The sequence below is a fragment of the Chrysemys picta genome, chromosome 4 (genome assembly GCF_011386835.1).
Source record: "Chrysemys picta bellii isolate R12L10 chromosome 4, ASM1138683v2, whole genome shotgun sequence".
NCBI classification, from domain to species: Eukaryota; Metazoa; Chordata; order Testudines; family Emydidae; genus Chrysemys; species Chrysemys picta.
In genome coordinates, this window is record NC_088794.1 from 21483168 (window position 1) to 21509954 (window position 26787).

A 26787-nucleotide genomic window follows, 5' to 3' on the forward strand; every position below is an offset into this window, starting at 1 on the left:
CGCTAGGAAGTCTGGGCTATGAGTGGTCGAACATGGGCCCGGATAATGCAGTGTAGACACTGGAGTCCCAGCTTGGGACCTAGTGTTCAACAGTTGCTAACCTGGGGTTACAAATGGGTGTAGATGCTCAAGTTGTAGGTTAACAAAGCAACAATCTGCTCACTCAAATTCTACCAACCTTTGTCTTACATTGCAGTGTAGAGATACCCTGAGAGACCTTTTATTAAAGAAAAGAAAAGAAAAGAAAAGAAAAGAAAAGAAAAGAAAGAGAGAGTTTCAGAGATTGGCATTTACCATTAATTTTGGGTCCACATCTGCATTTCCCTGAAACTAAGGGGGCCATTGGTTCTGAGGTTTGGGTCCAGCCCATCTTAGTGACAGAGGCCAGGCTCTGAACTGGCTTCTCTAGACAAGTTCAGACCCATATGACAGTTTAGGGGTGCTCTGATCCAGGGTTATTTTGTCTGGCCTGTTTTAAAGCCAAGACCCTAGCTGGATTTATGTGGTGTTCAGATCTGGGGCTTAGGTTCTAGCCCTTTCTCTAGTTACGAGACATAAACTCTTGAGTTCCAAAAGGATCTTGCTTCAGGGTATCGGAAGATTCATGCCCTAAGCACAGCTGGTGTCGCTCTGTTTCAAAAAGTATCGTGCTGTAGCCACTTTGGAGAAGCTAGACCAGTGAGCAAAACTGGAGAGAAATCAGAAGTCTACTAAAAATACCCCAAGGAAGAACGTTCTGCCCGAAGCAGTTCTCAGCAATAACAGAAGGACAAAATTGTGCTGAGCTCAGGAGAGAGATTTGCCAATCCTGGGATGTGTTTATGGGGAGTATTGTTTAAGAGATTAGTACTAGATTACTGACAGAGACCAGCTGTTCCCCGAATCTCGCCCCTCCCCTCCATCCCTGCCAAGGCATTTTGCTTCGCTCTGAGCCCAAAAAAGGAATGCATTTCCCTTCCTGCCTGTGTGGCGTCTGACGTGGCCGGACTTGCACACGTCAGCAGGATCGGCTCCCCACGAGGAGGCTGGTGAAAGCTGCTTATAAACATGTGACGTAGGAGACAAACAGACACACACAAAGCTGTTAACCCCTCCAATTCCAGAGCTGGCTCTGGGGGAGGGCCAGAGCTGAAGGGTCAGAAATGCCATCAAGCGAAGCCAAAATAAGTTCCGGCTCGCAGTAACACACACACACACACTCACACACACACACACTGCTAACCCCAAGCATTCAAAAATCATGAATCACCCCACTCCAACACACACACTCACACGTACATATTGCTAACTCCAAGCATTCAAAAATCATGAGTCCCCCTGCTCCAAAAATGACACTGATTGGCTTTAAAATCATGAGGGGAAAAAACACTGGGTTCTGTTTATTTGTTCTGTGGGTTTTGAGCCTTTAGATCGCACTCGCTTCATATTTTAAAGCCTTTCTCTGCAACCGTGATGAGGGTTACACATTTCCTTTTAGAAGTAAAAGCTTTCATTTGTCTTGCAATTTCATGATTCCAACAGCTGGGACTTTAATATAAGCACTAAAAATTGTAAGGCTCATCGTGAAATCGTAAGTTGGCAACACTGCTATAATACCCCCCCACACACACACTCCCTGCAGTGCACTACAGTGTGTGTGTGTGTGTGTGTGTGTGTGTGTGTGTGTGTGTATGGGGGTGGGGGGGGAGGTCAATCTGCAGGAGTCAGGAGAGAACATGCAGTTATGCTACAAATGGGCAGAGGATAAAAGTCCCTGTTGGGGTCTCTCCAGGCATGTTATTGTATCTTTTCTGTAGACTTGGTGAAGGAGGGAGGTGAATCTGGTCCATTTCCCCCACTGCCCCATGGCACTCAAGGGCTGAAACCTTGAAGGTAGGTGAGCAAGACACTCAACCCCTGCTCAATGAATTCCTGACAGATTCTCCTCTGATGTGCCCAACCCAGATCTGACAGTGGGTAGCTTTTCAAACTGTTCTGAAAAACAGGAGCAGCCTTAAGATAGTCCCCATCACCCAGTTCCTGCTTTCCAACTTCCATGTACCTGGTAAACAAGCCATCCAGCAAGCAATTGTTAATTAGGAACTTAGCAAGACAAGGTACATGAGGTAATATAATGTATTGGACCAACTTCTACTGGAAGAGACAAGCTTTTGCGCTTGCATAGAACGCATCTTCAGGTCTGGGAAAGGTACCCAAAGTGAGACAAATTGGAAGAGATTGGTTAGCAGGAGTTAACACAGTTGCAAGAACTACACAAGGTGAAGTGGGCAGTTAAAACACCCCTGCAGACAGTAGACAAAGGGGTCTAGCGGGTTACAGCTTCTTGTAATGAGTCATAAATCCAGTGTCTTTATTAAATCCATGATTTTTATATGTCTACGCTACAGACCTTACAGTGGCAGCTCTGACAGCAGGAGAGCATCTCCCATCAACATAGCGCTGTCCACACCGGCACTTTTGTTGGTCGGGGGTGTGTGGGTTTTCTTTGAACACTCATGACTGACAAAAGTTTTACCAGCAAAAGTGCTAGGGTAGACATAGCCTTAGTGTCTAGCAAAGTTATGAATTTAAGCTCCCAGGTTCATCTTTTGAAGAGTTCTGTGTAATCTCCAAAGCTTGTCTGTCTGTCACCAACAGAAGTTAGTCTAATAAAAGAGATTACCTCACCCACCTTCTCTGCCTAGAATTCTGGGACTAAAACAGCTATGACAACATTGCAAACTCTAAACTTGTTAATGTTTCTCTTTATTAACCCAGCTCTTTGCCCCCTGGAGCATATCTCTTGACAGAGAAAATAATCAGTAGTTTCTTTAATGAATTTCACCTCTTTTACTATTTCCAAATTGGCCGTAAACCTTTACGAGTTTAATAGGATTTCATGAATGTCTGTGGTATTTGAAGTTATTTGCTGAGTAATTTCTATGAATAATTCTGGTCTACAAACAGTTCACAAGCATTTGAAATCTAAGCTGTGTTTAGTTCTGAGTGGACACGCATTGTAAGTCACATGGTATTGTTTCAGTTCCCTGATTGGAGAAGCATAATATAGGCCACCAACAGAAATCTGGAACCTGCCAAGTTGAAGCTGATTTACTTTAAAGAACTGATAGGTTCATACCACCAGGGTCTCCTGAGGGACAGAAATTCTCCCACAATTAAATACATGGTGAACGCATTCATAGACCAGCAGAGATTGCCGTGATGCTGTGAGCCATGGGATGTATCCCCAGAAGTCTTAGCACCATGAGTGATAAGCACCAGGAGGTATTTGAGCACCAGTAAAAATGCAGGGCTTTACAGCTACTCTCCATCATGATAGGCTAAAGTAACTCAAGGGTACATCCCTCAACTTAACTCAAGAGTAAAATGCATCCTTACAATCAGGCTTACTGTGGGCCTACCCCTGTTTGAAAATTTAACATTTTCTAAGTAAGCATGCAATGTCTCCCTCTCTCGGCTGGTCTACCGAGGGATAAGAGCCTCCCTACTGCTATCAGCTAATGGAGATACTCTTTAACTCTGGGATATAGGCCTGTGTTTTTGGTGCAGAACATCTCAGGTTTATATATCCCTGCTTGGAACCAACAGTTCAGGTACAAAGGTCTCTTTTCTCTCTTCCAGTCTTGATCCAGACAGCTCTATATATGTGTGGATTGTCAGCAAGCGAGGTTGTTGATGGAAGGGCCTCAAACCACAGACATTTAGATCCAGATCTAGGATTTCAAATGCCTCAAAATCCAGGTCTGGGATTTCAGTTCAGCCCCTTTTGAAGACAGGAGCCATTCGCAAAACATGGATCCGATTCCAGGCTTCAGATTTCAGATACCCTCAGAGAGGTTGCAGATAATCGTCTCCTGTGGGCTGTAATACTTCAGTATCATTTCAGTGGTTGGATTTAGCGTGCGGGTGCTGGGTGGTGGTGGTGGCCTGTAATATACAAGAGGTCAGACCAGAGGATGGGGTGGACCCTTCTGGCCTTCAACTGTATGAGTCTAGATGCTGTTCCCCCCGGGGGTATTAATTCTTAGCAGCCTCCTCCGTTACAGGAGATTTTCAGATAGAGACAGTGGGAGGATGGAGCACAAATGTGGGGACTGAAGTGAGTGCATGAGCCATAGTTCTCCGCTCCCCCTTGTGGCCAGGGTGGGAGGCATTCTGAAAGCACAAGCCTACTTCCCGTCAGCTAGAACTGTGGAGCTGCAGTTTTATTATTATGCCTACTGTGTGCTGTTTATCCAACCCCTGCCGCTTCTCCTTCCCTGTGCCATGGGAGCCATCGTGTTTCCTACGCAGACAACCCGAACAGTAACTTTGCTAATCTCTGCCATTATCCAGCTCCCTGTTCAGGTCATAAGAACAAGAACAATTCTAGAATTCTAAGACAGATCTCAGACTCCCCCTTTGCCCTGAACAGCACACAGAGCCAACTCCCTCCTCCTGCCCCCTTAATATACTGCAGATCCAGATTCTGCAGAGAGATTATGGGATAAAAAGGGCCAAGGATTGGGGAGAAGACACACAAGACTTTGGGTTTTTCCTAATATGACCAATGGAGAATCGACTGTCATCTACGCTGACTCCAATCACCCTCTGAATGGGGGAGGAGGGCCGTGACTGGATGGCTCAGGGAGCTGGTAACCTATGTTAGGATTTTATACTGCCACCCACCACCATCTGGGCACTTTCCATGTAAAACTGATAGCAGAATCCCTAGTGGACTTCATGGAGTCTCTGATTCTTCTCCCTTTTGGGGGTTAAAAAATAAACTTTCCCGGGGTTGTGTTTTTGATTGTTTACATTTTATTAATTTTGGCTTCTGTTCATTGGGTAGACGGGGTGGATCAGTGTTGAGAGTGTCATTCTAATGGTGGAAAGGCTTTTTCGAAGAAGGTGGTCTGAGGTGAAAAGTTTTGCTGCATTTCTTGAAGATGGTCAGACTCTGGCTTTGTCCTATCTCGTCCAGAAGTCTTCGAAGAAGCCTTTCCACCATAAGAATGACACTTTGAGAGCTGCCCAGTCAAGAAGGGAAAAGACACCAAAAACCAAAAAAAAAAAAAAACCCCAAACCCCATATAAAACTGGTGATAGAGAAGGGAGAAGGCTCCCAAAACATCTCCATTCTAAGTTTATTGGCTGAAGAACCTTGTATATCAACTTTACAAGAGACAAAAACAAACAATCAAAGGAACCCCCCCTTCAAAGTTGCTTTTCAGATTACAGTATCCTTCCCCAGTAAAAGCAAAGGTGTATTGTCTTCCAGATCTTTCAACCTTTTCCCTTCTCCTGGGCAGCTATCCAAGTACATGGAAGTTTCGAAGAAGACTTGATCCCACACAATGAAATTGACCTAGGACTTTATTTTCCAAAGTCAATGAGATTGAATAATTTTTTGACATTTTTTGTTTTCTAAACAGGAACAGGAATTTTCAGATGAGGACATTGTCCAACAAAAGGATACTAAATCAAGAAAGATGGTCAAAGACAAGGGGAAAAGGTACTGTAGAGCCGTTAAGCGTGTACCAAAATACGATTGCCCTCCTCCACTACTTACAAAACAACCTCTCTACCCTAACTTGCTTTCGAGATCACTGACTATCATTGCATTATCCTGATGTCCCAGTAACAGCCAAGGATGGATCATCATGCATCATCCAATGATGGAACTGTTCATTACAGCCACAAATGTTTGTTTTTAGGATCCTTGGCAGTACTGGCTTATTGTTTAGTAAAGTGCATTTCATTAGTAGCTTACTGTGTGGAGCTCAGTTTTAATTTTGTGTACATTCCACCTCACATGCTGGTTGATTAAAATTTTCCTACACCCCATTAAACTCTTTTCCTTCTATAGATAAGTACTCCATCAGAAGACTATTTTCCTCAGCATTTCAAGTCATTGTTTCCATCCCAACTAACAATTAGCACCGTAAGACGTAAAGAGGCACTGCAAGAAAATCACCTTAGCTAGTGTTTTCAAAAGGGACCTATGAAACAAAACTCACTTACAAAAAAGGATGGTAATATTTGTGGTGAAATAGAGAGTGGAAGCTAATGTAAATTTTGCTAGAATTGAGTGCACATTTCTCTAGTGTCAAGAAAATTCAAGGAAAGGATTCAAGTTGAACGTTTATTTTTTATATTTAAATGCTTTTCAGGCTAGTTAGCATCAAGCATTGTTTGTCTTTTAATATTAATTATTTTAGTAAAAGGGGCTTCCTTTTCCAAGCTTCTATGATCCAAGTGTTGTTTAATTGTTTGAAATTCAACACACTGGGACCCAAAGGTAACAATACACTTTTAAGTGCAGGGAACAGAAACCACTGCCCTTTTGCTTGCAGTCCGATGGCCCACAGATTGCAGATTGAGGATTATCGGGCCAGGGGAATAATGGCAGAAACGGGTTGTTCACGTTCAATTCTAATTTGGCCACAAGTAGCACACTTCTCTCGGTTCTTCTAACCTGCCGGGCGGGTACATCTCAACACCTGTTGCTTCGATCCACTCTTCTTGTTATGTCCTGTAAATGTTTAATAGGAGACAGTTGTTACCTCTGTTACCTAGGCAGATGGTTTAGGTTACTGAGCTTGTGAACAAGGACTAATTGGAAAGTGGCAGATGTCAGCTAAGCAAAAGTGCCAGGCAGAAAAAGGGCTTAAATAAGTAATTAGATGAGGTGGGATAGTGGTGGGGCCAGAGCTACCTCTACAGTATCCAGTGGAGAAAGGGTGGGTCGGTAGCCAAGAACCCTAGAAAGGTCCTCTTTGGTTAAGCCCTGGTGTATCTTACTTAAAGTTGGAGCTACAGCTAACCCAAGGACTGTCTCATTTGGATCGGAGAGAAATGGATCCAAGCATAACACAATGGCCAGCTAATGTCTGAGTCCCCCTCGGTGCCTCCAGTGAACAGACTAGGGATCTTTAAACATGCGGCCTAAGAGCTCCCAGTCCAGAGATCTTGGGATCAGGTCCCACTGATGACTGCTCACATTAGCCAAGAGCAGGAAGAGAGAAATCTAGACGTTTGCTGCTGAGCAAGTGGAAACACAAAACCTTCTTCATCAGGCATCCCCTTTGCTTAAGAGAACACATGCATGTTCTGCAGTGTATGTGCACGCGCTTCTGGTTTTCCCGTTGGGCATGCACACATTTTGTTTGATTGTGTACACACGCTTGTTTGTGTACACGTTTGTGTTGTTGGGCACGCAGGTGCAGCCGTACCTGAGCTTTTATGCATCTGTGTGCATATGTATATAAGCACAGTTGTGCAACATCTGCACTTTTGTGCATGCACCTATATGGAAATATGTGTAAGTCTGCATACTCATCCCGGGCTTGCATACAGCTTTCAAAAGGTGTCCCTTACCTGATGTCACATAAGGAAAATATTCTTGGTTCTAAAGGGAAGTCTCAGGCTACGTCTACACTACGGGGGGGATCGATTTCAGATACGCAAATTCAGCTACGGGAATAGCGTAGCTGAATTCGACGTATCTGATCCGACTTACCCCGCTGTGAGGACAGCGGCAAATCGACCGCCGCAGCTCCCCCGTCGACGGCGCTTACTCCTACCTGGGCTGGTGGAGAACGCGCATTGATTCGGGGATCGATTATCGCGTCCCAATGAGACACGATATATCGATCCCCGAGAGATCGATTTCTACTCGCCGATCCGAGCGGGTAGTGAAGACCAGCCCTCAGACACAAAGCCATTGATTCTAGGGTCTGCTTTTAGCTATAGACAGGGCAGGCAGAATCCACAGGAGTATCATGTTTGTACATGGCACCTAGATACTACGTGATAGGTCCATTAGAAATACAGAGACAGATGGAGGACCCTGGCACTGGAATACATTCTTAGATGCAGACGGCATCCAGTTCACTGAAGACCATGATACTGGGGTCACCGCTGTCACAAAGAGCAAGAGGGCACATTACCTCAATCCTGATCGCTGCGGAATGTCCTTACGATGCCTGCAGTGCAGAGCGAAGGCTTATTTGAGGAACGGGTTGGTCACAATTTGAGTCAAAGCCTTCCACGACCTCAGAGGAAGCTGGAGATATGTTTTCATAGCCTAATGATAGCTGTTTGGTGCCAGCAGGGAATGGGAGAGGTGAATGATGCCCCAGAGGGCGGGTATAAATGGACATGGGATTATGCTGCTTCTTTGATTCTTCAATAACATTCTTTTCCCAATGGTCTGATAAAATGCACACAGGGCCAGATCCAGGGCTGGTGTATGTAGATGTAGCTCCATTGGAGGCAGCTGATATGGCCACAGAATTTTGTAAGTCATGTGCAGTAGCGAGCGGTGAATTTCAGGTGATGTCTATGGGAGCGTGTGCTTTGAAGGCAGGAATGGTTGGCATCTTAAGAAGTTAGCAGCTATTTCATTCGACTCTGATCTACAGAGAAGAGGGACCGAGCATCTGGGGTAGATGGGCATGAAGCAGAACAGCCCCAACCCACATCACGAAGGGCTACTGCTGCGGAAGCTGGGCTTAAAAATAGAGTCCTTTAAACAAATCAACAGGTGTCATATGACATTAATAAAAAAGAAATAGGGCTTCCTCCTGACTGCCTTATATAGGCAAAGTGCTCTGAAGAGACTCAGCGTGGTTATCTTCCGGGTGAGCAAACCCTGACGTGTTTAAGCTTTGGGTTCCCCTCCGTTGATCTGAAACAGAACTGAGTCCTCCACCTCCATCCTCTGCTCCTGGAGCGCTGGGTGCTCCTGGATGGGCCATGTCTCCTTGCGGCTGTTGTGGAGCTCTGTGCGTGGGCTGCTGTTGTGCCTGGCTGGTTTTGGATCAGCCGGGTTTGGGCTCCCCCTGTAGTAGTCTCATGGGTTGGCAGTATCACCACACTCTTTTCTCCCTGTGGTGCGTGGACGGGGACTCACCAGGCTGTAAAATTTGCAGGCACTCTCTCCTTGATCCAGGGATTTTTTTCCCCCAACAAGCAGTTATTTTTTCAGCACATTTGGGGCCAGCCTTCTTCCTATCACACCTACAACAGGTGCCCGGTCCGCTGGCTCTTCTCGGCTGGCCTGTAGAAATGGAGTTGCCATCGCCGCACCAGAAGCCCCACCATTTGAATCATTCCCCCAGCCCTAAATGATTTGCATCATGAAAGGAGAGCCAGAGACTGAATACCACTGCCCCTTAACTGCTCTCAAGTTTGCTGCTGGGCAGCTGAGCTGATGCCAGATCCCTGGGTATTTCAGCTATCTCCTTACTCACACAATGAGTAACATTACACCAGATGCCATCATCTCTGTGGCACATGCAGCGTGAAGAATGCCTGATGGGTCATGTGACTGGGGGAAAATCATTCTCCCCAGTTGTGTTTACACATCAAGTTGTTATAGCCCCAGTAAAACTGAACCAAGTACAAAAAAATTGCATCTAGGGCCTGATTTTCAAGGGACCGGCACACACTACTGGGACTAGCTTTTCAGAGGAGCTCAGCAGCTAATGTTCAGAACGGAGGCTGAGAGGCTTTGACAAGCTGGCCACACAAATCTTGGAAGAAGGCTCATGCAGTTCTCTGTGAGCATGCTCAGTGCATCTCTAACATATCCATCCGCGTTCGGATTCTATCCCTGGTTTTGCTACCAACTCACAATGCGGCCCCGGGGGAAGTTGCTATTCTGCAGTACACCTCTACCTCGATATAACGCGACCCAATATAACACAAATTCGGATATAACGTGGTAAAGCAGTGCTCCGGGGGGGCGGGGCCGCGCACTCCAGTGGATCAAAGCAAGTTCGATATAACGCGGTTTCACCTATAACGCGGTAAGATTTTTTGGCTCCCGAGGACAGCGTTATATCAAGGTAGAGATGTAGTTTCCTAATCATTAGAAGGGGAATGGCAGATATTTACCCACGCCAACATTGTAAGACTTAAGTCATTAGTCTACATCAGGGGTAGGCAACCTATGGCACGCGGCTCGCGAGCTGATTTTCAGTGGCACTCACACTGCCTGGGTCCTGGCCACCGGTACAGGGGTCTCTGCATTTTAATTTAATTTTAAATGAAGCTTTTTAAACATTTTAAAAACCTTATTTCCTTTACATACAACAATAGTTTTGTTATATATTATAGACTTATAGTAAGAGACCTTCTAAAAACATTAAAATGTATTACTGGCACGCGAAACCTTAAATTAGAGTGAGTAAATGAAGACTCGGCACGCCACTTCTGAAAGGTTGCCGACCCCTGGTCTACATGAAAAGCTTTGAGATCCACGCATGAAAGATGCAATATAAACGCAAAGCCATAATCAGTGAGGACACTATGCCGAGTTGGTGGCTGAGTAAAAGCAGACATCAGGTTCGCTGTGATGAGAGCCAAGTCCAGGGGCCTCTCTGATACTTTGCTAGCAACTTAACCACTGCTAGTGCTGCTATTGATATTTGCCAAGTGAAAACCTAAAGGAGGCCTAGGTAGTTACTCGCTTTAAGTCATGACATTAGCAAATGAAATTAATGCAATGTGTTTGCATGAATGCCCAGGACAGGCTTGTCTTAACTAGCCTACTCTTCTGAAATTCAATAAGGGTAATTAATGCAGGGATCAGAAAAAGCTTTGCGGGAAACAGGATCACTGTTTATCTGTACCAGGAAGGATTGCATCAAAGTCATTTCCCAGGAGAGCGCAGCTCAGGCCAGATATGGGCAAAGCAGAGGGGAGGACAACAGTGCCCAGCTACAGAGGGACACAAAAAATAAATCGCCAATGTGGTCTCGAAGTAGGATCAGCGTTTCTGATGCTCGTCCCCTTGCGCTACTCAGACATGGCACCCCAGTGCGCAAACTCCGAGTCAGGAGCGCCCAGGTCACTCATCAGCAAGACTTAACTCGGGGAGTTTAATGAGTCACTATAGCAAGCAGACAGGAGTGAAAGTAACGCCATATGACTAGCTATGAATAACAGGTTGATCTGAATGCCACTGGCCCTTAAGCCCTTTTTTATTGTAATTTTACACTGAAAACTCAGAGTAAAAGCAGAATCTCGCATACCCTTTTCTGGGTCATCCAAAAGAAACTAAGTATTGACTGTACGCTGCAAAAGTCCTGGCAAAGCATTGGTTTGGAGAGTTCCCCACTTTGGATTTTATTCTGATTTAGCAAGGTCATGATTGCACCGAGTGTGCGGGAGAGAGAGACACCCCTTCTAGCTGAAGTTGTAGCTGTTTGGAAGTATCAGGAATGTCCTGCGGGGACCTTCCTTATTATTGCTGGAGGATTTGTTGGGCACCTCAAAGGAGACTTAGGGGGCGCTTACCCGCTTAGTTGAAGGGTGTTGAAGTTTTAACAGAGAAGCCTTTTATCCAAAATGTTCATTGTTGACATTAAGGAGGTGCTAATGGACAGCCACCCTTTTGGTCAACTTGAGGGATTGAACCAAGGACCCCCAGAGGTAACAGCATGGTCTTAAACTAAAGAGCCAAGGCTTTGTAACGATGGGCTGGCAACAACTCTCATCATCTGCTCATTGGCACAGAGGAGTAACTGTAACACTCACCAGCGAATTACACTAACAAAGCGACAGTGACTAATAATCCCTTCTCCTCATGATTGCTCAACTTTCACTCTCTTGTGACCAATTACATTAGCTCTCCAGTTATCCCTTGGGTCCTGCCCTCCTGGACAGGCCTGAATTTCTAACAAAATAAACCAGGGGGTGGCGGGGGGCAGAATGAGGGAAGGGGTAGGGAGGAGGAGAGAATCGTTTCAGACTTCTTTACACAAGAGCAAAAAGAGTGCACAAGCTCAAGTACCACTGCCACACACACACACACACACACACACACACACACACACACACAGGTAGGCCGTCTTTACCCTGGTATCACTGAAATGCAGCCCCCTCTGGAGAAAGCCTGTTCAGAGAATTTGCAAACAGAAAGACGGATGAAATGTAACTACCAGAGGAGGCTGTTCTACAGGATCCGCTAGCAGCAAGCACTGCTTTATAGACCAGCTCATCTATCCTAAAATGGCGACAGCACAGAACCTCCAAAAATTCTTAATCCAGATTGAGCCACTTTCTCATTCAGTGAGACTTGAAAAAATATCACTTGTTTGTGCCTCACTTTGTCCATCAGGAAGCCTGGGCATCAAGCAGAAAACGCCGTGGAAAACGGACCCTATACCGGAGCTGCGCTCTCCTGGGTAAATACACATGGCTGACCAATGTTTAAATCGTGGATTATTTTATTCACTGTGACTAACCTAAACACCCAATAGATGGCACTATTGCTATAGGGGAAAAAGGCAGAGTGCTTCTCATACATAGTTCCAACTGGCAAACTGGATGATTGCACCGGACTGAGCTAAGGTGAGATCATATCTTTTGTTGGACCAACTTCCATTGGTGAGAAAAAGATATTACTTCACCCACCTTGTCTCGGCTACAACATATAGCGTTGGACAGAGCTGTCACTTATTCCAATTTAAATATCCCGTTGTAGTAATTCATACACGGTCCCCGAGATAGAAGACTGGATAGCAGAGGCTGTGAACTGCAACTTTTTTTTTTTTTAGAGCAGTCCCTTGATTCATTTATTTTATCACACAGATTAAGGTAGGCACTAGCCTTTTCCTATTTTGGAACACTGATTCATAGACACCTCGCATTAACTAAGGCCTGGTCCCCACTTAGTCCGGACTTCGGACTAAGGTACGCAAATTCAGCTACGTTAATAACGTAGCTGAATTCGAAGTACCTTAGTCCGAACTTACCGCGGGTCCAGACGTGGCAGGAAGTCTCCCCCCGTCGATGCCGCGTACTCCTCTCGGCGAGCTGGAGTACCGGCGCCGACTGTGAGCACTTCCGGGATCGATCCGGGATCGATTTATCGCGTCTTAACCAGACGCGATAAATCGATCCCAGAACATCGATGGCGTGCCGCCGGACCAGCCGGTAAGTGAAGACTAGGCCTAAGAGTATGGTATTGCAAATAGCAAGAGACTGCAAACAGTGATAAGTCATCCACCACACAGTGCTCCTCCGCTTCAAGGCATTTTGCACATATGAACTAAAATCTTCTGAAGAATCCAATGTTGTGTTATTTATTTGCATTCATTTCACGCACAGGGTCCTATCGTTACATCTTATTCTATTTTGTAATTATATAATTAAACACTGAAGATAGCAGATTAGAAAATACATCTGCTATGATCAAGTCAATGTTATAAATATTAAACAAAAATCTATAATCAAGTGCAAATCCTCTGTTATTTATACATCTTAGAACTTGGCATTAAAAAATTGGGTCAACAAATGGTCTTTTTTATCCAATTAAATATTTAAGAACTTTGCTTTCAAACGTGAACAGTTTTGACAAAAATCGGAATCTTTTTTCCCTTCCTTTTCTTGTTTTTACCCTTTTCCTTTCTGCCCTTTTCCCTTCTTTTTCTTTCAAAAATGGCTGAAGTTTTATTTTCCAGTCCTCTCATTTTGTTAAAAAAAAAAATTTTTTAATCACAAAAAATTCCAAGTAATGAAAAATCGGTCGATTTTGAACCCTGCAGAAACCAATTTCAAGGGTTTTTTGGTGAAATTAGGTTCCCCTTCTCTGACCAGCTTTAGTACAGATTTTTTCGACAACAGCGGTTTGTTTTCTCCAAGTAGTATTTGAATTCCCTTCTCCCTTAATGCTACCACTGCTGCTAACTCTATTTTTTAATCCAGAAATGCTTTAGACAAAAGTTGACATACAAATTATACAAAGAGGATCAGACTGCTCCACCTTTCACTGAAAATCAGCCACTGCCAGTTGACAGCAGCTGTTTAATAGCAAACAGCAACACTACAGAACGAAGTGTGTAAAGATACTGTCTCCCACTGAACCTGCAGAGGAAGTTTAGGAAGGCAAAATGGAAGGCATCAGAACTGGAGTTAGGTCAAGACACTGGAGTTAGTACTCAGTCTGGTGGAAAGAGCAATGGAATACTTAATGACCATGTGTGGTCAGGAGCTATGTTTTGTGGCTCATCTATAATGATTTTTGAGTTATGAATGTCGAAGTCACAGACCTGTGGGTTCTCAGTGAGTTCTGAATTTATGCAAGTTTTCCTGCAAATTCAAAATCCAAGGAAAAGCGAACATCTTGTGGATATGGACTTATACTGAAGCTACAGTCCAGAGCCTACAGAGGCTTCTGCCCTTGAGTCCAGGCAGGCTGATCACATGGCAGTAGTCCCTGGGGCTTTGGTTTGCTATGGGCCAATATCTAGGAAGAAAAATCACAGATACTCAGATTCTACAATAAAGGAGGCCATCGATAAATCTGATACTTTGCTTTCATCAAAAATTAAGTTCTCTTTTCCCCTGGCAGGCTGCAAGATACTCATTGCTTAGTTATATCCAAGACAATCCAAATCACTGTTCTCCATTGACTGGGTTTTTTCCTAGGTTCGTATACATTCCTGGTGCTATAACGGTGCATAAAGGGTTATTTTGATGCATCCAGTGACAAGGTCTCCAGCCTCACATAAAGTCAACTGGTTTCTTGCCTTTGAGCAAAGATATGGTAATTATCTTTTGTCCTAAACAGATTTCCACTTTCCAGACTTATTTTAGGGCTTTATTTTCTTTCACAAGCTGGTTACAGACCCACCTTTAGCAGAGTCACTAGTGTAATAACAGGAAAGTGACTGAAAAGGCCACTGTCTTAACCCATAGCTGCTCCTTGTGGGTCTTAAAAGTCACATCTGCTGGCCTTACTGACAGGTGTTTGGTCTCTCCTCCCACAGAACTGTTGCAGCCACAGGAGGGTGATCCAGATTTTATTCTGTCTTGTGCATCATTCAACAGAATGGTCAGCTAAGTTCCGCCTGCAGAATCCTTATTCCCTGTGATGTCAGACAGCAGGAACCCGGCCGGATTTCTAGATTCAAGAGTGAGTTTGTGACCCCAGCAGTCAGTAAAAGTATCTTTTCACTTGTAAACTGAGCAAGTTTGATCTGGGAGTGATTGAGGCACAATAAATAGATGACCTCATGGTGTCATTTTACAGGTGGGAGCATACATGCTAGAACTAAGGGTGCACAGCCCACCACTGAAATGCAGCCACCTCTGGGGTGAACGGCAGCAGCTGGCCCATAGTGCTACACATTTCAGCTTGGAACACTGTGGCAGACTTCTATCCCCCTTTATGAAAAGAGCTATGGGATCAATAGGTCCTGGCTTTTAGCCAAGTCTTTACATGGTTTCCCATATTTTGGGAGCGCTTGACTTAATTGCAGGGAGCCGAGGGGCACTGATCATTTTGTCTTTATCCGACACAAGGGTGAGTTCCCTCAGAGAATGTACTGTAGGAACTCGTTAAAAGCCACATCATCTACTAGTGTTACAGGAGTGCTCTGTACAAGAGAGATGTCTGTATGTATGCAAATAATTACTAGATAACATGCCAGTAGGTGGCACGCAAGATTATGTAGCATCATTTCTGGGTGTTATAGGGCTAACCAACTTCTTTTTGTTGTGCATCATATTCTGCAGTTCTTTACAGGCTGCTCTTAACTCCAGCAGGGCTCCTGCCAAGGATCAGTGAATTAAAAGTATAATTAGTCAAACAGAACATGTGCCTCAAGCAATGACTTTAGATACTCAGAATCTTGTGATTCTGTGATCACCAGTTCAATTGCAAAACCTGCCCTTGAAAATTTAGGAGATTGAGCAAAATTCCTGCATGTGGCGAAATCCTTTAACTGCACAGACTGGCGGCATGCACTCCTCTCAGTTCAACACAGCTGTCCTGCATGGGTGTGGTCAGGTATAAAGAGAAAGATTGAGCCCAGGTCAATGCTGAGCATCAATCTACAGCCAGACGCACAACCCAGGTCTACAGAACCCAGCCCAGACCATCTGCAGCCACCATGGGCCGGGCGTTCGTTTGGGTTGGTAAGTTTGCAACTGGAAATGAATTTATGTGGGATGTTACTGAATAGGACTGTTGAGTTTTATGGGATTTGGATGTGAGACTGTATAATGTATTCTTCACCCATGATATGGATAATGGAAGGCATTGGGTTAGGCCAATTGCATCCTGCAAAACGCCCACTACTAAAAAGAGGGTGAGAGAAAAGTTGCAACTGTCTAAACTGAAACCCAACATTTCTCGGGTTAACCAATGCTGGGATACTTAACTTCAGTGGTGTTGGTGGAAAAGAGGAACAATATCACCCCCTAAGGCAACGTAGTATTATCCTCCATCTTGCAGCTGGGAAAACTTTAAGGGACTTTCTGAAAGCCGTAGAGGCCGATGGTTAGAGCTAGCATTAGAACTCAGGAGTTCCTAGCTCTCAGTTCTGAGCTCTTAATCCACCTCTCCCTGCACATTAGTTGATTTACTTTTCAAGGTAGTTCTCCTGGGTAAGATTCTTGAGCAGAACCTAAGCTCTGCTCAGCTATAACATGCAACAGTCTTTACTGCCACGTGCCAAGACTGGAGACTGAGAGTGACTTTGTCTTTGGAACTGACTTTGCAGCATGTGGTTCTCTCTGGTTTTGACTTTATTTGTATTGCAGTAGCGCTTAAGTACCCCAGTCAGGAGCCAAGGTCCCATGATAACAAGTAAGGCAAAGCACAACCCCTTCCCCAGGTGGGGAACTAGGAAGCAGAACAGAGGGGCAGTGGCATATGTTCGATAGTCACAATGGTCTCAGTAATAATGGGTCCACAAGAATATGTGTGGTCATTAGTTATGCAATGGACTTTAAACTTATTTCTAGTAGGAGAATTTCTGATTTCTGCATGGCTGGATCTAGACTGTTCTCAGTGGTGGCAGATGACAGAACAAGGAGTAATGGTCTCAAGTTGCAGGGGGGGGAGGTTTAGGTTGGATATTAGGAAAAACTTTTTCACTAGGAGGGTGGTGAAGCACTGGAATGGGTTACCTAGGGAGGTGGTGGAATCTCCTTCCTTAGAGGTTTTTAAGGTCAGGCTTGACAAAGCCCTGGCTGGGATGATTTAGTTGGGGATTGGCCCTGCTTTGAGCAGGGGGTTGGACTAGATGACCTCCTGAGGTCCCTTCCAACCCTGATATTCTATGATATTCTAGGCCTGGGGGAGGGATTTTTAAATAACAATCTTCTCTTCTGTTTTTATTTTGCTGTAGGTTTAGCTGTCCTGCTGTTTCTCCAATGCAGTAAGTCACCTTTTCCATGACCATCCATTTCTTAAAAGAGGCATGGGTAGTAGAAAAGAAATCCCTTTGGATAACAGAATAAGGTCCAGTGTTTAGCTGGGATTCAGTAAGCCGTTTCCTTGGTCAGAGGTTTAATTTTGGAAGTGGTCTCTGTGAGCCTGATCCAAAGCCTCCTGAAGTTTCATTAACTTCAGTGGGGTTTAGATGCTACTAATAAGCTCGAGTCAGTTATCTGTATGACAGCTCTGTGAGCCCATCCACAGCCTGCGTGTGTGTAACTTAGCTACGTTCAGATGCAATGCTGCTTGCCGAGCAGTGGCAAACAAACAGCTGCCCTCCCATACTGTCCCATATGAGCACAAGTGGCCCATAGCCCGTGGGACACATTCACTTTGAGAACAGAGGCAACGGAGGTTGTTCCTACTTAGCTGACTCTTGTCCTGTCTCCATTCAAAGATCGGGCGTAACAGACCCACTTCTGGAGCATGGTTTAGATGTTCAAAGCCCTGTATCACTGCTGTACTACAATTCTCAGTGGGGCATCCAGGGGCCACCGCTGTGGGACAAAGTACAAAGCAAAACAACAGTGAGGCCTAGCATAGCCATTTCTACACCCAGGTGTGCAACCCACCTATTCTCAAAAGCTTTCGTCATGTCAGTACCAAAGCACGACCAGTCCCATTCCCCAGAGACTGGAAAGGAATTGGAAGGGCATTCCAAGTCCTTCTGGGTTTGGGGAACCATGCTAAAAGGAGCACGGTTATGGCCCACATGGACTCAAGAGCTTGAATACTGTACAATGAAATCGAGGGAGTCTGTGAGGCCCTATGCTATCAGCCAACTGAAGGGGTGCATCGCATTTTGATTCCTTGCCTCAGTCCTCATCGCACCTTGACATCTCTCTCCTATTTCTACAGGCTCTGCTTGCAAACTGGTCTGTTACTTTACCAACTGGTCCCAGTACAGACCAGCCCAGGGGAGCTTCCTTCCTGAGGACATTGACCCCAACCTATGCACTCATCTCATTTATGCCTTTGCTGGCATGGACGACAACCGGATCACCACTGTGGAGTGGAACGATGAGCAGCATTACAAGACTTTCAACGGACTCAAAAGCAAGTGAGTCAAAGGGGAGAGGGGCCTATCTCCCAGCGCTGGGGTCTCACCCCTAGGGAATGGGGCTCTGGGTTTATCCTGAAGGAGGAGGCAGACCTGGGATTTAAGCTAAGGCTGTTTCTAGTTTCACCGAGAGAGAAAACTCCTTTGGAATCATTATTTATCATGTGCTCAGCAGTGTACAAGACCAAGTCAGTCCCTGGCCCAAGGACTTTAGAGTTTAACCTATCCTCTCCATGAGAAGAGTGGATGTGACAGTTTGAAGACTCATGTTGACATCACCATAAATGTTAAAAAGCCCAACTTCTTGCATCTGAGAGGGATTCTTCTCTGAAAGATCCACTCAGACACAGAATGTACACGAATGGGTTTTCAGTAGGGTTATAGCAAAATAGAATGTATTATCAAGCGTTGGGGCACGAGCTAAACTAGAGGGGGGGGAACCCCACCACTCAGTATCTCAGCATAATCTGGGGACAGTGCCTTAAACTTTAGGGAGGTCCCAACTTCTCCTTCCTCCCGTTTATCTATAGGAAGGTTTGAGGGCGTTTACATTGCAGAAGTATGGAAGCTTTCCCCCAGATTAAGCGTCCAGATCAGGGGTAGGCAACCTATGGCACGCGTGCCGAAGGCGGCACACAAGCTGATTTTCAGTGGCACTCACACTGCCTAGATCCTGGCCACCAGTCCGGGGGCGGGGGGACTCTGCCTTTTAATTTAATTTTAAATGAAGCTCCTTAAACATTTTAAAAACCTTATTTACTTTACATACAACAGTAGATTAGTTATATATTATACACATAGAAAGAGACCTTCTAAAAATGTTAAAATGTATTACTGGCACACGAAACCATAAATTAGAGTGAATCAATGAAGACTCGGCACCCCACTTCTGAAAGGTTGCCGACCCCTGATCCAGATTATGGCTGTGTTTATTAAGATCGGAGAACGCTTGCAAGTCCAAGTGTGAGGGACACAATGAAAGTGAGCTTTTTCAGCTGCTTTTAATGCCACCTTTTCTCCCACCCAGGAATCCTGGGCTGAAGACCCTCTTGGCCATTGGTGGTTGGAATTTTGGCTCTGAAAAGTAAGATGAGAGGATGTTTGTTTTCTGCATGAAAAGCGTGAGGCGGGGGGGAGTGGATTATGCTAAACCTCAAAATCCTGTGATGTCCAGGAGAGTCAGAACAGTAGCATGTAGGAAGGAGACTGTGCATTCTATCTACCTACATTAGGCACTTAGATACTATGGCAATGGTGGTCGTATGAGTGCCTCATAATACACCCGTAGTTAGCCTCAACACCTCTGTAAGGTAGGGCATGGCTGTTTTCCCCATTGTACAGATGGGGAACCGAGACAGACACTACATGACTTTCCCAAGGCGCACCCAGTCTGTGACAGAGCAGGAACTGAATCTGGGTTTCCTCATTCCTAGACTAGTGCCCAGCCCATTAGTAGTATATTTCAGAGCTCAGTCTCCAAAGACAATCAGTATCAGGTGTACACTGCCTCGTGATGCCCACATCAATGTTCAGTACAACCTGGAGTTAGTGGAGTCACTTCAGCTTGACACTGGTTTAAGAACAAGTTCTCGCCTGTGGGTCATTATGCCCTTTTTTGACTAAAATTTGTCACTGAGGAGGTTGCCCCAGAATTTTCATTCTGGGCTTTTTGTCATGAAGAGGTGGTCTTGGAAGGCAGAAGCTCAAATATTGTGTTTGGTACTGAGATTTGTGTGGTAACATTTTGGGAAGTTTCCAAATCTCTCGTGCTCTTTGACAGCAATAGAATTACTAGCAGCTGTGAAGTCTTTGGTATTGACAATTCATCTCATCAGTGCTTAGCAACTTAGATTTTTTTATATTCATTTGTAAAGCGTTAAACCTGAAGCTCTCCCTGAAAGCTGTCTCCAAAGCAAACAATATTCAGACTAGTGATTTGCAGACAGAGTCTCCTTCATGCTCTGGATGTGACGTGGGCTGGAATTTAAAGTGAACTGGGGCTGAATATGACCCTGCGAGGACCAGTGGCCTTTCCTCCCAGCTGTATGTAACCCCAGGGCTGGTGCAAGAAAGTTTCACGCCCTAGGCGAAACTTCCACCTTGCGCGTGCCCCCCTCCCCCAGCCCTGCGGCAGCTCCCCCACCCCTGCCCTGAGGCGCCCCCCCACAGCAGCTTCCCCCCACCCCCGGGAGCCATGCAGCAGCTCCCCACCCCAGCTCACCTCTGCTCTGCCTCCTCCCCGAGCACGCCGCCCCCGCTCTAATTCTCCTCCCCTCCCAGGCTTGTGGTGCCAAACAGCTGATTGGCGCCGCAAGCCTGGGAGGCGGGAGAAGTGGAGCAGCGACAGCGTGCTCAGGGAGGGGGCCCTGCGGTAGCTCCCCCCCCCGCCCTGAGGCACCCCTGTGGCAGCTTCCTCCCCCGGGGAGCTGTGCGGCAGCTCCCCACCCCAGCTCACCTCTGCTCCGCCTCCTCCCCGAGCACACCACCCCCTGCTCTAATTCTCCTCCCAGGCTTGCGGTGCCAAATAGCTGATTGGCACTGCAAGCCTGGGAGACAGGAGAAGTGGAGCGGTGACCGCGTGCTCCGGGAGGAACGCTGTAAAAAAAATTGGGGGCACCGCTTTTTGGCGCCCCCAAATCTTGGCGCCCTAGGCAACCGCCTAGTTCGTCTTAATGGTAGCACCAGCCCTGTGTAGCCCTCTGTGCTGCTGAGTTTATCTTCTGGACACAGCAACTGTAAACTAGCCCCCAAATCTGCAGCAGGTGGTTAGCAGCACAGACAGGGTAGTTAACATGTCACTTCCATGCTAGGTTCTCCAGCATGGTGTCCACGCCTGGTAATCGGCGGACATTCATCCTCTCTGTGGTTGAGTTCCTGCGCAAGTATGAATTTGATGGTCTGGACCTAGACTGGGAATATCCAGGTGCAAGGGGAAGCCCACCTGAGGATAAACAGCGTTTCACTGCTCTGGTCCAGGTACAGTAAGACCTAGGAGTACAGCCCCCTCCTTCCCTTGCCAAGGTAGAGATTATAAGGATGCAGGACATGTGTTTTGTCCTCATATTTCACCTGCAAACACTACACAGTCTGCAAAGTCAAAGTCAAAGCTGGGGCGTTCTCTAAGGTAGAGACAGCTAACATCTGAAAGGATCAAACAAGTGATGGAATCAAGTCACCAGACTGTTCGAGCATCTGAACTATGTTTTTTGGATCCGAGCTTTGGGCTCATCTCTAGCTCAGATCTCCAAAGAGTGGGGGAAGAGTGTATCCAAGGGGCATACAGGTAAAGTCAGGGATTGGACTTCCTAGCCTGCTGGCGCCTGGCTCAAGGAATCCCCACCAGATGAGCAGACACATAATGCCCCCAATGTCAGAAGATACTGATCAGCCACTTCGATTATTTACTTCCTGGAATCTACCATCAAGTCCTGTGCCTTCCCAGAGTCAAATCATTCACAGCATCAGCCCTGAATACGTTAATAAATTGATCAAATATGTGATCTAATTGGCATGACCCACAGCTACTAGAAAGCTCAGGACCCTACTCTAACTGTGTTTGTCAGACATGTGTGCAGTCTCTCCTTTAGTTTAGATTTGCTTTTTTTGAAAGAAAAAAAAGATGGAAGGCATAATTAAAAAGGGGATAATTGATGGTTGTTTGGGGCTTTCTATTATTCCCCCTCAGGAAATGGCTGAAGAATTCAAGGAGGAAGCCAAGAGGACAGGGAAAGAGCGGCTGCTGTTGACTGCTGCTGTGGCAGCTGGGAAGGAAAACATCGATGGAGCCTATGAAGTCGAGAACATCTCAAAGTGAGTCTATCCAGCCACACAGTTTTGCAGAGGACAGTCAAGCTACAGGACCAAATTCTATTACCCAGGATGCTTTGCAACACTTCTCTTGCAGAGGGAAAATCAATGTCATCTTGATTCCTTATTCTCCCTTTGTAGGGCCTTAGACTTCATTAACCTCATGACGTATGACTTCCACGGTTCCTGGGAAAAGATCACAGGACACGTCAGTCCTCTCTACAAAGGGAAAACCGACACTGGATCTGCTGTGTACAGTAACACTGTAAGTGTCAAAGAACTTTGTAGGTGACCCCTCCTTCTGACAAATAAATAGAGCTCAGCTGCAGGAAATGGTTGAAAAGTCACATTTCCAACAAACCTGCATGTATCATCCTTACCCCGGTGCAAGTATCAGAACTTGCGTCACAAGCCCCAGACAACAGACATTCAGTGGCTGTATCACAGTTTGGTGGCAAACTCCAAAAACTGTTCCAGCACCCCTGTTACATGGAGAGACTTCATGTCTGATCCCCTCGTACAGGACTATGCTGTGACGTACTGGAGGAACAAGGGTGCTCCAGCTGAGAAGATCATCATGGGAATCCCCATCTATGGACGGTCTTTCACCCTCTCTTCCTCCGAGACAGAGGTTGGTGCCCCTGCCTTTGGGCCTGGATCACTCGGCCCTTTCACTCGAGAGGCAGGATTCTGGGCCTATTACGAGGTAGGAAAGAATTCACTTTTCCTGCAAGCAGCTCATTAAATGCTCCTGGGTCTACTGTGATTTAAATATGGTGCCTTGAAACTGCCCCTTTGATCCTTCTATTGGCAAACATGCTAATATTTGTAAGATTATTAATTAATTCAGAGAGGCAGCCAATCTCAATGGTCTCTTCCCATCTCTCCATTTCTGTATTTTTTTCAGATTTGTACTTTCCAGAAAGGTGGCACCACCAAAAGGATCGAGGAACAGAAAGTCCCGTATTCCTTCAAGGAGAACCAGTGGGTGGGGTATGACGACCAGCAGAGCATTAAAACCAAAGTAAGCAGTTCCTATGCATTCTTCTCGCCACACATTGTGGAAGGCTGGAGGGGGGGCTATCGGAACCTTCCCGTAGCCCAGAGAGATGGGCTCCACTTTGTATCATTGTGCGTATCGGCAGACAATGCTTTGTATGTCCCTAGACTGTGCATCTGAGAATCTCAATGCACTTCACCAAAGTTAACCTGTTAAGCCTCCAGTCCTGCCTACCTTCTGGGAAGGCTAGTGTTATCCCATTTTACAGATGGGGAAATCAAGGCACAGAAAGGTAGGGTGACCAGACAGCAAGTGTGAAAAATCAAGACAGGAGATGGGAGGTAATAGGAGCCTATATAAGAAAAAGACCCCAAAATCGGGACTGTCCCTATAAAATCGGGACATCTGGTTACCCTACAGAAGGAGAATGTGACTCGCTTGAAGTCACAGCAAAAGATGAGACTAGAAGATGACTTATGTGGTGTGCTGTGAGCGGAAACATTGGCCCATCAGCAGGTGAATTCAGCAAACAGGCCCCCCACAAACCCACACAATCTTTTCCTTGAGTGTAAAGTGTAGGAGAGAGGATCCAGACAATATTCTGGGACAGGGAAGTTTCATGACTTGCAATCTGCTCCACCCTGGCAACAGATTCTTAAGGTCATATGAGATTTCAGACCAAGCAGGAAGCAGAACAGGGCTGTAAACATCCCAGACATGAGCACCCTTAACCCAAACGGGATTCCTGCCTACATGGAGATTCATTGGTTCAAGCATAGGCAAGCTTTTAGCATGCACTCGCCCCTTCTCCCATCCACCTCTCAACCTCATGGCAGGTTGTTTTGGACTTGCAAGAGGCTCCTTAGATGAGTAACAGTTGCTGGAGTTCTAACAGAGGCGAGATGTTTTAACTTCCGTCTCCCACCGGCACCCAATGTCACAGTTTCAGAGATTTTTCCTCTCCCAGGTTCAGTATCTGAAGAAGAAAAGTCTGGGAGGGGCCATGGTCTGGGCCATTGATCTGGATGATTTCAGCGACTCATTCTGCGGCCAGGGGAAGTACCCTCTTCTGCAAACTCTGAAGAAAGAGCTGAGATGCGGTAAAGCATGAGTTAAGGGTCTGCCCCATACACATAATGCAATATCTTCTTGACACATGTATTTTTTTATTATTGGGCAAGAGATTTTTTGGGGGCAGGGAGAGAGAATGAATTGCAAACTTGCACCACAGCCTCCGCCTCCTCTGAACACTCTCAGAGTCTCCAGGGAAAGCCCTAATGGCAAAAACATTTATGTAATACACCATTTTTCTTTGAAACGCCCACGGCCAGCTTTTGGTTCAGAGCGCAAAGGCTGGAGCGGCATCAGTGCCCAGACTAAAGAGGGGAGCCTGGGACACAAAACACCCTGATGAACGTTGTCTGAAATCTTTGCATTAAGCCACGTTGTTATGCCTCCTAAAAATTCACTCATGCAAGCCCATTGGGAATACTGGGGGAAAAAGCCACGTAACTAGGGAAATATAGAGAATTGGAAGAGTTTGCATCTAACGCTCATGAGCTGAGCCACCAAACCTACCAAAAGCAGGCTGGGAAATTACACATCAGAGTCCCCTCCCCAGCATCATAGCTTGTATCTGATTAGCCCAAAGCTGATTTAGTTTAAAGCCACGCCTCTTGTGCATTATTTGTTTCTCCCCCCAGGCCTGTTTCCATGTTATTCCCCATCTGCCCTGTTCTCTCTGCTCTGCCAGACCACCACCGTCACACGTTTGTATCCCTCTTGGAAACACATTTCTCATACAATCCTCCCAATAAACCAATCCACTTTCAACCCCACCCTATTTAGATACATTATAAAAAAGATCAACCAGAAATACTGCCATGGTTTGTGCATCTCTAAAGTAAATAGCCACATTGCGTTGCTGTAACATTTGTCCTCACTTATCCCATTCCCCTCCCTTGTTTCCCTCCCCTATGTCATGGGCAAACTCTTCAGAGCAAGGTCCTAGGAGACTTTGGAGTGCTACCAACAGTCTATCCAGCCACCATGTATTTACGCTTCAACATTAAGTCACCTTTAGTTTTACAGGTGTCTCTACCCAAAAGTCTCTAAATAGTGTAGCATAACATAGTCCATATTTATCGCACCAAACAGTAATTTACCAGATTGCCTTTCTATGGCATTCGATTCAGAGTTAGAATCCTTGTGGACTTTATGCCAAGTCCACTACAACTGCTGCGTATCAAGAGGTTGTCCTACTGTTGGTTTGTTCTGCCCTAGAGAGCCACTGATCTAGCTATTGGCCCCTTTACATCATCGCTCGTTCATATTTCACAATAAAAAGCCCTGTGTCACCTAACAACCATTTAAACCACCACCAAGCTGTCTAAGGGATTGACCACAAAATGTCTCCCTTTGTTCCATTTTCTTTCTGACTAGTAGATGCCGATAACATTGTTCCTTCTGCTAATGCCTCCGCAGGGCTGGTTCAGACGACGCCTGTTCCAGAAACCACCATCAGCACCACTACATCACCGCCAACTGTTTCATCCTCAACCCTCAGCTTCACTACACTACCATCCATCCCTGCGACAAGTACCAACTCCACGACCAGCAGGTTTTGCCTCCATAAGGCCAATGGGATCTACCCGGTCCCCGAGGCCCACGCCATGTTCTACATATGTGCCAACAGGCGCACCTTCCGAATGTCCTGCCCGGAAGGGTTGATTTTCGACTACTTATGCAAATGTTGCAACTGGCCTTAAAAGCAAAGAGCCTCAAATCACCTTCAAGGAGAATGAAATAAGAGATTGATTCGTATCAGCTCAGATAGTTTAGTTTCCTCTGCCATCAAATCCGAGCTTAGGAGATGGTCTATATTGCAAGTGTCTCCAGCAACCTTCTTCTCTGTCCTGGGTGAGTTACTTTCAGGGGCAACAACCCATCGCAGTAATACAGGTCAGAGTTAGGGAGGAGAGTGAGCGGAAGCAGAATATTGGCACTGACAAGCAGGGCTGATGGATTTTCAAACTGTCGTGCATTTATTTCTTCATTTTGCATTGGTCTCTTTTAGAGTCTGGCTTCATCCTCTGTCCTTATTTCATGTTTGTTTGCTCCAAGAAAATAAAGCTTTCATTTGTAAATGAAGTTGTACTTTTCTTCTATTGGGTAGAAGTGTCAGGCCCTATAAGCTACTGAAAAATGGGGCAGGGAGGCAGGAAGGAATGAGGAGATTTATGGCCTCTTTACATCCTTACATCAATATAGTATCCTAGAGTTTGATGTGTGGTTCACTAGACAGTACAGAAGCATCATGCATTATCTCAGCTCCATATTATCCCTCTTGGAGAGCTCAGCAAGATAAATTCAAGATGTACTGGAGTGTCTGTAGGAGAACGCCATCTGCTATTAGTCCAGTCTGCCACAGGTGTCAAAGCTGTTTCTTTATCTTGCATGCTTACCCAGGAAGGTTCGACTCAGACACTCAGGGCCGGTGCTACCATTAAGGCGAACTAGGCGGTTGCCTAGGGCGCCAAGATTTGGGGGCGCCAAAAAGCGGTGCCCCCATTTTTTTTTTACAGCGTTTCTCCCCGAGAACACCGTTGCTGCTCCACTTTTCCCGCCTCCCAGGTTTGCAGCGCCAATCAGCTGTTTGGCGCCACAAGCCTGGGAGGAGAATTAGAGCGGGGGCGGCGTGCT

General features: G+C 45.9%; 1 protein-coding gene across 5 annotated transcripts; it reads left to right on the forward strand.

Moving 5' to 3' along the window:
* The first annotated feature begins 12881 nt into the window (after positions 1-12881).
* On the forward strand, positions 12882-26231 carry LOC101939147 (chitotriosidase-1). 5 transcript variants are annotated; one of them, XM_065591572.1, is made up of 13 exons: positions 12882-12927; positions 14763-14908; positions 15680-15912; positions 17130-17159; positions 18077-18278; positions 19306-19362; positions 21089-21254; positions 21964-22088; positions 22227-22350; positions 22609-22791; positions 22993-23109; positions 24053-24185; positions 25570-26231. In XM_065591572.1, exons 3-13 carry the CDS (start codon positions 15888-15890, stop codon positions 25851-25853), a joined length of 1446 nt encoding a protein of 481 aa, XP_065447644.1. In that variant the 5' UTR covers positions 12882-12927; positions 14763-14908; positions 15680-15887; the 3' UTR covers positions 25854-26231. The 5 variants fall into 5 exon arrangements, with proteins under 5 accessions (XP_065447644.1, XP_065447646.1, XP_005308331.1 ...); XM_065591574.1 differs by lacking the exons at positions 12882-12927; positions 15680-15912 and adding an exon at positions 14421-14539; XM_005308274.5 differs by lacking the exon at positions 12882-12927 and having other exon boundaries at positions 14806-14938; positions 15728-15912.
* Positions 26232-26787: the final 556 nt, after the last annotated feature.